The 11505-nt window shown below is 41.1% G+C and overlaps 1 protein-coding gene across 2 annotated transcripts in view; it reads left to right on the top strand.

Moving 5' to 3' along the window:
* The first annotated feature begins 4460 nt into the window (after window positions 1–4460).
* Window positions 4461–11505, top strand: part of LOC309654029 (immunoglobulin-binding protein 1-like) — a 36185-nt gene continuing 29140 nt past the window's right edge. The window contains exons 1-2 of one of the 2 annotated variants that reach the window (XM_082478690.1): window positions 4461–4686; window positions 5074–5367. In XM_082478690.1, the coding sequence (XP_082334816.1) occupies window positions 4496–4686; window positions 5074–5367 (485 nt within the window). In that variant the 5' untranslated portion in view covers window positions 4461–4495. The remainder of the gene's footprint in view (window positions 4687–5073; window positions 5368–11505) is intronic. The other variant, XM_082478689.1, reaches the window with a different exon arrangement.

The following is an 11505-nucleotide window of genomic DNA, read 5'->3' as shown; positions in this document are numbered from 1 at the left end:
GGTGAAGCTTTCTATCTCTGATGCTAGAAGGTTGCTAGGGGTATTGCTTAGAGCTATTTAAATGTTTTAAGTGGTCCTCCATGTACCACCTAAATTCATCTCTCGTATCACCAGTATGCCTCCACATTTTGGAAAGACTGACCAGTATACCTACTGTAGTCTCTCTCAGAGCTACTGTGGGGCACAGTTAAGACATTATCTAAGTTCTTTGGAAATAAGTGCTGTACAAATGGGCATGCAGTAGCTACTGCTTGCCTTGCGATCCACAAGGGCAGGTGTTTTGTCTGTCTCATTCGCTCCAGCGCCTGGAATGGTGTCTTGCACATAGCAGGCATTCAATAAATACATGTTGAATGAATTAATTACCTACCTTTTGTTGCATCCAACTGTAAGTTCCAGTAATAGTGAAATGATTCAAGTTCCCTACACATCCTATCACCATTCAAGACTCAGTTGTGGCATCATCTCCTTTGAGATGTATCACTCTCAATGTATCACTATGTATCACTATAAAATCATATACCACTTTACATTGACTTGTCGTCTGTCTCCCTCACCTGGCAGTTAGAGCTTCGGGAGCAAAGACTACGCATATTTATATCCCAGCAGCTAGCACAGTGGCTGGCATATAATAGGTCTTCAATAAATATTGAATTAAACCAAATGCCTCCCTATTGCTTATAGCACATCAAGTCTACACACTTCTGTCTGACTCCACATCTTCCATAATGTGGGCCAGCCTACTGATTCAGCCTTGTTTCCTTTTACTTTTTAGCACAACCTGTTACATGTTCATTTCCCCTTTCATTCTTCACTGGGTCTGTAATTTCCCCCCTCTTTTGTAGTATAGTACAGTGGTTAAAAGCATGGGCTCTGGAATAGGATCTGGATTCAATGGAGTTGGGTTCAAATCCCATGGTAAAGGAACACTAAAGGGCCAGTTACTTTAAACTCTCTGAGCCACAATTTCCTCATCTGTAAAATCAGGATATAACAATACCTATTTCTTAGGGCAGTTGTAGGGATTCATCGAGAAAATGCACATAAAATACTTAGCACAGTCATCTGGCAGGAAATGAGCACTCAGAGAAAGTAAGGTATTATTGTTTTGTAATTCATTTAACATTGAGTCCCTACCTAATGACCCCACAGTGTCAGGTGCTGTGCTGAGGTAAACAAAGTCGAACAAGACACTCTCCCTGACCTCAAGGAGCTCTCAGGCTACTGAGAGACAACTGTGGATAAAGAAAACCATAGTCCAGTACTGTCATAGGGAGATGAATAAAGTGCTGGAAGAGCTAAGAGGAGGGCACCTCACCTGCAGGTAAATGATCAGGAAATGCTTCCTGGAGGAAGTGATCCTTCAGCTAAGGTGTCAGTACTAAATACAGATTTGCCAGGCAGACAAGGGAGAGAAGGACATTGCAGGCAGAAGGCATGACCCATGTAAATGCATGAAGGCCTAAGAGGACATGATAGTTTGGAGAACTAGGAGAGTCCACTAAATGTGGAGCTTAGGATCCACGGGTGAACAGAATGGAAAGGATGTCAGCAGCAAGTCAGAAAGGATCAGAAAGTCAGGTATGGAGTTTGACCTTTAACAGAATGCCCCCCTCAGGGCTAAAGTTATTCCCTCCATTCTTACCAAATTCCTATTTGATTATTTGTTTACTGGTCTTTCCCATTGAACTATGGGCCCCTTAAGAGCTCAAACCCAGTGTCTTGTTCTTTGAATTTCCAGTGCCTAGGATTTAGGTAGCACATAACTAATGTGGAAAGGAAGGGAATTCTGCAAGGACACACAGCTACTCAGTAGCAGAGGTAGGACTCAAATATCAGTCTCCAGAGTGTTTTTAACTGTTTTACCACATTCCTCAGAGTTGGATATAAAAGTAGGAATTTAAATCTTTCATTTACTTCAGTCTTCATTGTACTAGAGTTTTTCCTTTCATGGCTTAATGAACTTCTTGTTACTAGTCAGGCAAATTCAAATCTCAGAAATACTTAGTGAAGATAGTTTGAACACTAAGGATTAAGTCATTATTCCATATATAATTTTTGGCAAGTTACAGCCTGCGCTTGGCTTTACACTGTGTGCAATTTGATCTCATCTAGTGTTATTGCTGGCATTACAGGTACACATAGCAGTAGAACATTACTCACTCAAGACAAAACAGCAGTAGACCAAAGAAGGTCTAAATTGCCGAACGCCTTAATTCAGACAGGCAGGAAAATGTCTACTATACCATTTATCTCATGACTCACAAAATTTATCTAAGAGAAAAAAATCTGTGTTCATCCAAACATGACAAATGAACATCATTTCGATCGGGGAGTCACAATAGGAAATACTTGAAAGGTCATCTCATTTCTATAGTTATGCATAGATTACTTAAAATGCTTTCTACTATTTTCCTGGACTTTAGTTTCTCCCCATTCCGACTCACTCTATATACTGTTGACCAGTTAGTCATCCTAGCTCTGCAACTTTGGGCAAGTTACTTAACTTCTCAGGGTCTCAGTTTCTTCATCTGCTAAATGAGGGGGCTGTGCTAGATTAGTGCTTTTAATACTGTGCTACTTAAGCCCTTGTGTCCCTCAGAAGTGCTTTGGTGCCTTCGGTGCCACTGCACAAGTTGGGGAAAAGATGGGCTGAGTTGGCAGGCTTCTGTGTATCTACTTCAAACACAGCAGCCCTTTTGAAAACTATGGGCCTGTCTAAAATTTGGTTTGGAAAAAGAGTTCTGCTACTACAAAAAGTTTAAGTGACATTTTACTTACAAGATTTCTAAGGGCCCCTCTGGTTCCCCTAAACTAGGATTTTTTAAAAAAAATCTCTCATACACAACAGGGATTTAATGTGATAAAGTGTTTACACACAGAAACACAATAAATGACTCATTTTTATTATCACTTTTTTTCTAACCACTTTTTAGTCTTGGTGTTATCTCAGTAAGTTGCAATGCAATACTTAAAATGATGATGTGAATATATGATATGCACTCTGAAAGTAACTGGTGATTCTCATGAAGACTGTCATTTTGAAAGCCATAGAAAAATGGCTTACAAAGTTCAAGACCAAATTCAAATTCTGCATATTTTTTTTTCTCTCTTGGGCAACAGTAAAACTATGTCTTAATCCAAGCAAATGTGCAGGAACGAATTATCTTTAGTGTCACAATTACTGTTTCTAAGTCTCCTTCACAAGTACTATCTTTCTTCTTTGTATTCTTGGCCAAGGCTGACCCTGAAAGTTCAGTTTACAAGACTCATTAGAGGTTCCAGACAAATGAAATTCGTGATTCACCAGAGCTTCCTTTCCTCCTCAGCTTCTAAAGCAGGTTGCAAGGGAAGGCATATTAGAATCACCTGGGAAGCTTTTTCAACCCACACTTACGCCCCACTCTCCTCTCCTTCTTGCCAAGCACTGGTTTAGCTTGGGGCTTCATTCTGTCCCACATGAAAGGCCTCTCCATCTTTTTAAATCCTACTCAATTTAAGATAGATGGAGTAAAAACAATTGAACTTAGAAGACACTGGCTTTGTCACAACTCGTTGGGCAAGTCACTTATCTGGTCTCCGGATTTTTTCCTCTGATTTTTGAGATCCTCTTCCAACTTTGAAATTCTGTGACTGCATGTCATGTCTAAGAAGCTTTCTGACTACTCCTAACATAAAATGATTTGTCATTTCTTGGGTTTCCAACAACCTATGCAGTACAGCATATCCCCTAGTTATATACTGTACTATATTGCCCTCTAGTTGTTTTTACATGAAAATTGTTTTCTTCTCAATGATAGTGTAAACTACATTTAGTTTAAAAGCTTATTTTCCAGGGCAGGCAACATGCATTTTACTTAAATTAAATCTCCTAGGACAACTGGGGGTGTGTCCTATGGTAATCAGTACATATTTATATTGATTTGTTCAAAGCAGTGAGGTCCCTTCTTTCAAAGTCCTGGAATTATATTTTTACATCAGCGCCGTACAGTAGCTGTTAGCCACAAACGTAATTCTAAGTTTTCTAGTAGACACATTAAAAAAGTGAAAAGACACAAGTGAAATTAATTTTAATAATATGTTTAACCCACTATGTACAAAACATTAGCATTTCAACATGTCAGTGTAAAAGTTATTGAGATATTTTACATTATTTTTTCGTAATAAGTTCTCAAAATCCGGTGTATATTTTACATTGAAAGCACATCGGCGACGAGTAGACACGCGTAAAGCAGCACCTAGGGTTTGCTTGTTTGTTTGCGCGTTGTGTGTCTGTAACAGATGCCTACTACCGGTAATAGGCAGCCTGGTAAAATGAGTCCATGGAAACGGTTGCTAGGTTTAGCTAACAGCGGCTTCTGGCAGTTGTCCGACGCTTAGGTAACAATGGAGCCACTGGACCAATGTTACGCCCCTTCCGGTTTCGTTGCTGGCAGCCCAGCCCATCTGTCCCAGGGCCGGAAGTGAGGTCTTCTGTGTTCTTCCTTGCCCCAAGATGGCAACGGCCGTAGGCGCGTTACCGCTGCCGCGGCTCCCCGAGCTGTTCAAAACCAGCAAGCAGCTTCTGGATGAAGTGGAAGTCGCGACTGAACCCGCCGGCTCCCAGATCATCCAAGCTAAGGTGTTCAAGGGACTGGCCCTCCTGAAGAAGGCTGCCGAAATGTTATTGGAGCTCGACTTGTTCAGGTATGGGGAGAGGGTAGTACGACTGAGAAAGTAGGTAATAATAGTTACCAAGGGCGGAACCATTGATCCTGGGTGCAGGAGAACTTTAAAACCCGGAGCCTTTCTTTCCTTCCTCCCACTGCGACCTTGTGTACATTGTTTACATTCTCCACGTCTCTTCCGAGATACTTAATATCACACGACTCGGTTCCCTAGTGTTGGCTATTTGCATAGGCACTGGGTGTGAGCGCTCAGCCACTGTCAATGAAGAAAACTGGCAGCTGTTCCCGGTGCCTCCTCCCTTTGTCCCACCCCCACATCCACCCCAGCCCTTCCCTCCCCCAGGAAGCCAGGGCCAGAGTTTGAATGCCCAGCCAGACTTCACAGCCTCCTCTTTGCTCTTTCCAGCCGAAATGAAGATTTGGAAGAGATTGCCTCCTGCGATCTGAAGTACCTGATGGTGCCAGCATTTCAAGGAGCATTCGCCATGAAACAAGTCAACCCCGGCAAGCGCCTAGATCATTTGCAGTGGGCTCGAGAACACTTTTTAAACTACTTAACTCAGTGCCAATACTATCATGTGGCAGAGTTTGAGCTGCCCAAAACCAAGACCAACTCCGCTGAAAATAACACTGCTAATTCCTCCTTGCCCTATTCTAGCCTCGTTGCTATGGCATCTCAGAGACAGGCTAGAAGAGAGAGGTGGGTCATTTGAGGACTGCCCAATGGCAGTGCTGTTGCGGGGGAGGGGTGCATGTTTGTTTTTTTTTTTTTTCCTGGGGTGGTGGGAAACAATGGTGTGTGTCACTCTTGGGTTCTTATTTAGCATAGGCCCTGGTGAGAGCAAACTCCTGAGTTTTTCAAGAAACCTCTGCCTTGGTTGAAATGATCATACCTAACTGTCAAACCCCTAGCACCTTATGGTTGCCAACAACAGCAATGTAGTTTAGCAGAGTGTCTCCCAGTCTCTCCCACATCACAGCACAGCAATACCCACATGGTACAGTGAGGTAAGTATCTCTGAAGGGCACAAATATCTTGTAGCTATAGTCCACTTATGGTCAATTGATTGAGAAGCTCTGTTCTAACAATACTGGATGAGATGTGTAACATCCTGAACTAATCTTAGTATTGGCATAGCTTCATTATGTGACCTTGAACACCTTGCTTACTCTCTTAGTTTAGTTTTTTTTAAAAAGAGTGCTCACAGTGTTTAGGAGCTCTGCTAGGCACTGGGGATTCAAACTGAGTATGGGCGTTTGTATGAATATGGGTGGTCTCTGCCTTGGAGGAGCATACGGTGTGGTGAGGAAAAGAGGCATAGAAACAGTATAAATTATAAAATGATGTGATAGGGAAATGCACAAGGTATCATGAGAGCAGACAGGAGGGGCACCTAACCAAAGAGGGAGCAGGAGAGAGGAGAAGTCTCCCTGGACGAGGTGACTCCTGTGATGAGTTGCTTAAGGATAAATAGGAGTATCATCTAGAGGAAGAGGAAAGGAGGGCTTTAGCCAGCAGAGATAATAGCATTAGTAAAGCTACAGGGACATTAAAGACCGCAGTGCTGGGGTGGGGAACAACCATAAGCAATTAGGTGATGCTAGAACACAAAGTGGGTGGTGAAGGAGGGGAAAGAATGATGCTGAAGAATTTGTAGGGTTCAGACCAAGGAGAGCTTAGGGTGTGAGGAAGGTGAAAGAACGACCTTGTTCCTGAGAACTTGGGAAGGGGGTTTGAATCCCAGCTCCAAAATTTAATCATTCTGATTTTGCGTAGGTCGCTTAATCCCTCGGTGCCTTAATTTCCCCAGATGTCAAATTGGATAATAATAGGTCCTATAAGATAGAAGAGAAATGCATAAAAAGCTCTTACATTGTCTGATACAGTAAGCACTCAAAGTCAGCTATTGTCATATCTTTGTAGCTGAGTACAGGTCGTGGAATGAGAGACCTGGGTTTGAGACCCAGCTTTACTTATAAGCCATTGGACTTTGGGTAACTTATGTAACCTGTCTGAGTCTCAGGTTTCCTCATATGTGAAGTCTAAGTAACAGTGGTACCTATCTCATAGGGTTAAGAGGCATTAATAAAATAAACCACATAAAACAGCTAGCACAGTATGTATTACCTAGTAAATAGTCTATAAATGTTACCTATTACTAGGCCATGCTAAAGAGCTTGAGATTTGTTTGGTGACTAGGGATCCACTGGAGGTTTTTTGTTTTTTTTTTTTTCCTTAAAGAGTAGCAAGGTCATATTTGCATTTTAACTAGCATACTCTGGCAGCAGTTAGGAAGCATTCTGAGGGAGAAGATTAGATCCGGGTAGGTCACAGAGGTGATGAGACCTTACTAGTGCAATGGCAGAAGGGATGGAGGGGATATATTTATTTATAGGGTTGAATCTGCAGAAAACGATCAATTAGTTGTGACAGGTAGGGTAGAAGGAAGCAGCAAGGAAGATGTCCACGTTTCTGATGTAGGTGGTTGGCTGTGGAACTCATTGAGATGGGGGGATAGAAGAGGAAGAACAGATAGGGGAGAGTATGAGTTGTATATTGAGACATGTTGCATTTAAGGTGCCTAGGAGACATTCAAGTCAAGGTATCTGTAGCATGAAGCTCAGAGGAGAGGCCTGGTCTAGAGAGCTGAAAAGTGATTGATTCAGTTAACATATTTATTGAGACTTTACTGTGTGCTAAGTAATGGAGATCCAGACAAAGTCCATATGCCCTCATGGAGCTCTTGTTTTGGTGGAGGAGGCAGACAGTAAGCTAGTAAATAAAAATGTGATTTTAGGTGGTAAGGGCTTTAAAGAATAATAAAGTATGGTTAAGAGCTAGTGAGCGACAGAGAATAATTTTTGAGGAAATGGGATAGACTGATATGAAGTGGAATTCAGTATCATGTCCTTTGTAAGAAGGTAGGGGCAGCCCCTTGGGATATAACAGGTAGTTTAAACAGTGAGTTTGGTATCCAAATAATCATAATATATCCAAAAAAAAAAAAAAAAAAGACTGTAAATGCACTAGAGAGATACAAATGGTGTTATGGACAAAGACCAGGGAGTGATCACATCTGGTTGGAGGGTTAAGGAAAAGGTTTCCGAATGTAGTGGCATTTGAGGTGAGACTAGAAGGATGGTTAAACATTGCAAAATACAGGTTAGCCTGAATGTAAAAGTAATAATACTCATTGTAGAAAGTTGGAAAACAGAACATTTTTTAAATTAAAAATAAGTCTTCATCCTAGCACTCAGAGATGATCTTTGTTAACTATCTGATTTATTTCCTTCCGGATATATAGTTATTATAATTAATAAATTCGGAAGAATACCATAAATATAGATTTTTTTAATCCTTTTTTTTAAACCTAACATCCTGTTTTGATTTCCCCATGTCTTTTGAAGCCATGGTATTTAATGGTTAAATAGTATTCCAGCTTAACAGTCATATCATAATTATTTAAACTAATATTGTCAAATGCTTAGCCTGTTTATGGGTTGATGTTTTATTTGCTATTCTAAGTAATGTTACGAGGAAACATAACTGCATCTGTCACTGTTCCTGTAGGACAGATTTCTAGAAGAACCAGTGGCTAAATCAAAGGGTTTGAATATTTTGACTCTTGATGGTAATTATATTGCTTTCCACAATAACAAAGTTTCAAAGTATGTCCCACTGCAACAGTACTGAATGGCAACACTTAGAAAATCCAGATGGGCAAGCAGGAAAGATACCTCATTGTTTTGATTTGCATTTCTTTGGTTAGAAAGCTTGATCTTTGAACTTTTTTTTTTTTTTTTTTAATGCCTGACAGATGAGATACCAACACTATCTTTTCGCTAATGGCTCCCATATTTATATCACTAACCCAGACCTCTCCTGACTTTGAACACCATACGTGGATGTTTCACAGACATCTCAAACTTAACATGCCTTAAATTGAACGGCTGGCTTTTTAATCCCCAAATGTGCCCCCACACTTATGTCTTTACCATCTCAATAAGCAGACCACCACTCACCCAGGTTTTAAACCAGAAACCTCAGAGTTAGCTTCAGTTCCTCCCTTCTGAATTGCCACATCCAGTCCATCAACAAGGCCTGCCAGTTCTAGCTACAAAATGTACCTTATGTCCTTCTGTTTCTCTCTCCACTGTCATACCTTCCTCTAGGCCACCAGCATCTCTCACCTGAAATATCCAAGCCGTTAACTATAAAGACCTGGATGATCTGGCATCTGCCTCTCTACAATCTCGTCATATATCATACTCCCCTTGTTCACTAGACTGCTGCCGTAATAGCCTTCTTTCAGTTCCGAACAGATCCAGTCCTTTCCTTCTACAGAGTCTTTGTGCATGTTGTTCTCTTTGCATGGAATGCTCTTCGTTTATCTGTCTTTCTGGGCTTTGTCTTTCTCCCCTACTGGAATGTATACTCCATGAAAGCAGTAGCCATTTCTCTCTTGTTCTCTGTGGTATGTCTAGCACAGGGCTTGGTATATAGAAGGTGCTCAAAAAGTATTTATTCTTGTCAAGCAGGGGGGAACAATATGAGCAAAAGCCCAAGGCAGGGTAGTTGGAGGTATGTACAGGAAATGGAGAATAGTCTGATTTGTCAGAACCTAAGAGTAGTATGGTTGGAGGACTGTAAGGACGTGAGGTGTATGGGACATTGAAAGGGAAGAGAGGGGCAGAAAGACAAGTTAACGTGTTATAAGAGTACTTCAACTGGGAAGAAGTGATAGAAATGAAGTTACAACTATCAGAGATATTAGTTTTGCAAGAAGCATTTATATGATTAGAAAACAAATTGTTCAAATCCTTATTTAATTTCTGTAAGTCCTCCATCCCCCACCTCAGGACTTTACACACTGAGGCCATCCTACATAAAACACCTGAATGGTATGTGCTCTCTCTCCCTCAAAACCTGTTTCTTCACATATCTTCTCTACTCTAATTCCCATCTTTGAGGCATAAGTCTTGATTAACTCTACCTACATTCTTTCGACAGAAATGGAGAAGTAGAAGCTGGGTAAGTAATGAGTCTAGTTTTAGATTTACTGAATTTAGGTCCTAAAGTGACAACTGGACAGCCATGTCTATAGACAGATGTAAATGTGTAACTAAAACTTATCAGACTGTTTTGCTGCTAGTGCTAAAAATTCAGGAGTGTCACTGGATGTGGATAGTTTGCCAAGAAAAAACATGTAGAGAGAAAAAAAAAAGTCAAGGGCAAAACCTTGGGGCAAATTAAGGGAGAAAGAAGAGGAAAGAAAGAGCAGAGGTAAGAGACTCAACAAGATACAGGTAAAAGTACTTATAGAAAGAAGCCTGGGGAAGAGAGAGAACAAATGTCATGTCCTCTTTGAAGCTTCTCTCTACCTGTCTCCCCTCCCAGATACTGTAGCACTTAGTTTATGTTACTTATAAGGGCATAACAATCTGTTATTTTCTAGACTTGGAACTTCTAGAGGTCAGAGACCTTAACTAATTATATCCTTAGTATCCTAATTATATCCTGGGTACCCAACCAGTAATTGTATCATAGTAGGTACTTGAGGTATCTTTGGGAAGGACAGAGTGGTCATCAGAAAGATGGAAGCAATATAGTATAGCAGAAAAAGCCTGGGCTTTGGAGTCAGACCTGGGGTGACCAGTCCAATTTCTGCCACCTAGTAGATGGGCATCATCTAGCCCTCCTTAACGTCAATTTTTCCCATCAGATAACAATATATTGCTGCTTACAAAGCACTTTCATGAATATTGTTCATTTGATCCTCTTAACAGCCCCGTGAAGCAGATATTATCCCATTTTAGAAATAAGGAAATAGGCTCTGAGTACTGACTTCTCCAAAGTTACATGGCTGGTAAGTGGCCAGGCATTAAACTCAGGTCTTCAAATTCCCAGTTCTATTGCTGTTTAGAAAAGAGAGAAGAGTGGTCATTTGAAAAGGCAGAACATGGATTGAGGGAAGGTGTTTCTAGGATAGGGGAAAGGCACCAGTAGAGTGAAAAATTGTAACTGCTAATGACAGGGCGGATGATTGATTGAGTGAGGCTTGGAAGAATGTGGGTGGGGACAGGATTTATAGCCAAAGTGGAATGGTAAAGACAACAGTAGCTCCTTAAAGGCAAGAGGAGAGGAGGAAAGGTGAAGCTATAGAGATTTTAAGGTAAAAAGGGAAATTGAATTTCTACATTGGCTGGCCATCTGGTGAGCATGATGGTGGCATGGAATCCACAAAAGATGAACAAAAAGCTGAACAAGAGTGACCGTTCCACTGAAGTTTGATCATATGAATTTGTGGTTGACTCATTTGACACAAATTTGTAATTCGTTACCTCTCTTCAGCAGCTTGGGGACAGAAAAGGGGAATGAATGATGAAAGTTGCCCAGAGTCAGAAGGGTGACAGGCAGTGGGGAATTCTAGGGTGATAGGGAGTGTTCGCATGCAGTGTCTCACCATAGGAAATCTAGAACAGTAACACAGGTCTAGGACAGTGGTTTACAATCTGTTCCTTCGAGCCCTAAGATTCCACCACAGTGCCTGGGTAGGGGGCATGTTGGGAGCCCTCCTCTGATTTAAACAGGGCGGATTTTATCTTTTATTACTTTTTTTTTTATTACTATAAGCTCTCATAAGAAGAAAGGGTTCTTCTGCTAAGACAGAAAGGTTTAAAAAATACTGGCCTCAAAGAATAGGAGTTCAGGAACTTAGAAGTCCCAAAGATGACTAGGAGCAAAGTCATAGAAGCAAAGGAAGTAGAGAAGAAGGAAAGACCAGAGAGTGTGACTAGACCACATGCATGCAGAGGATGGGAAAGGAAGCACAGGAAC

The sequence above is a fragment of the Balaenoptera physalus genome (genome assembly GCF_965194825.1).
Source record: "Balaenoptera physalus genome assembly, contig: HAP1_SCAFFOLD_1751, whole genome shotgun sequence".
Classification (NCBI taxonomy): Eukaryota; Metazoa; Chordata; class Mammalia; order Artiodactyla; family Balaenopteridae; genus Balaenoptera; species Balaenoptera physalus.
This window is presented reverse-complemented; position numbering and strand designations above follow the sequence as displayed.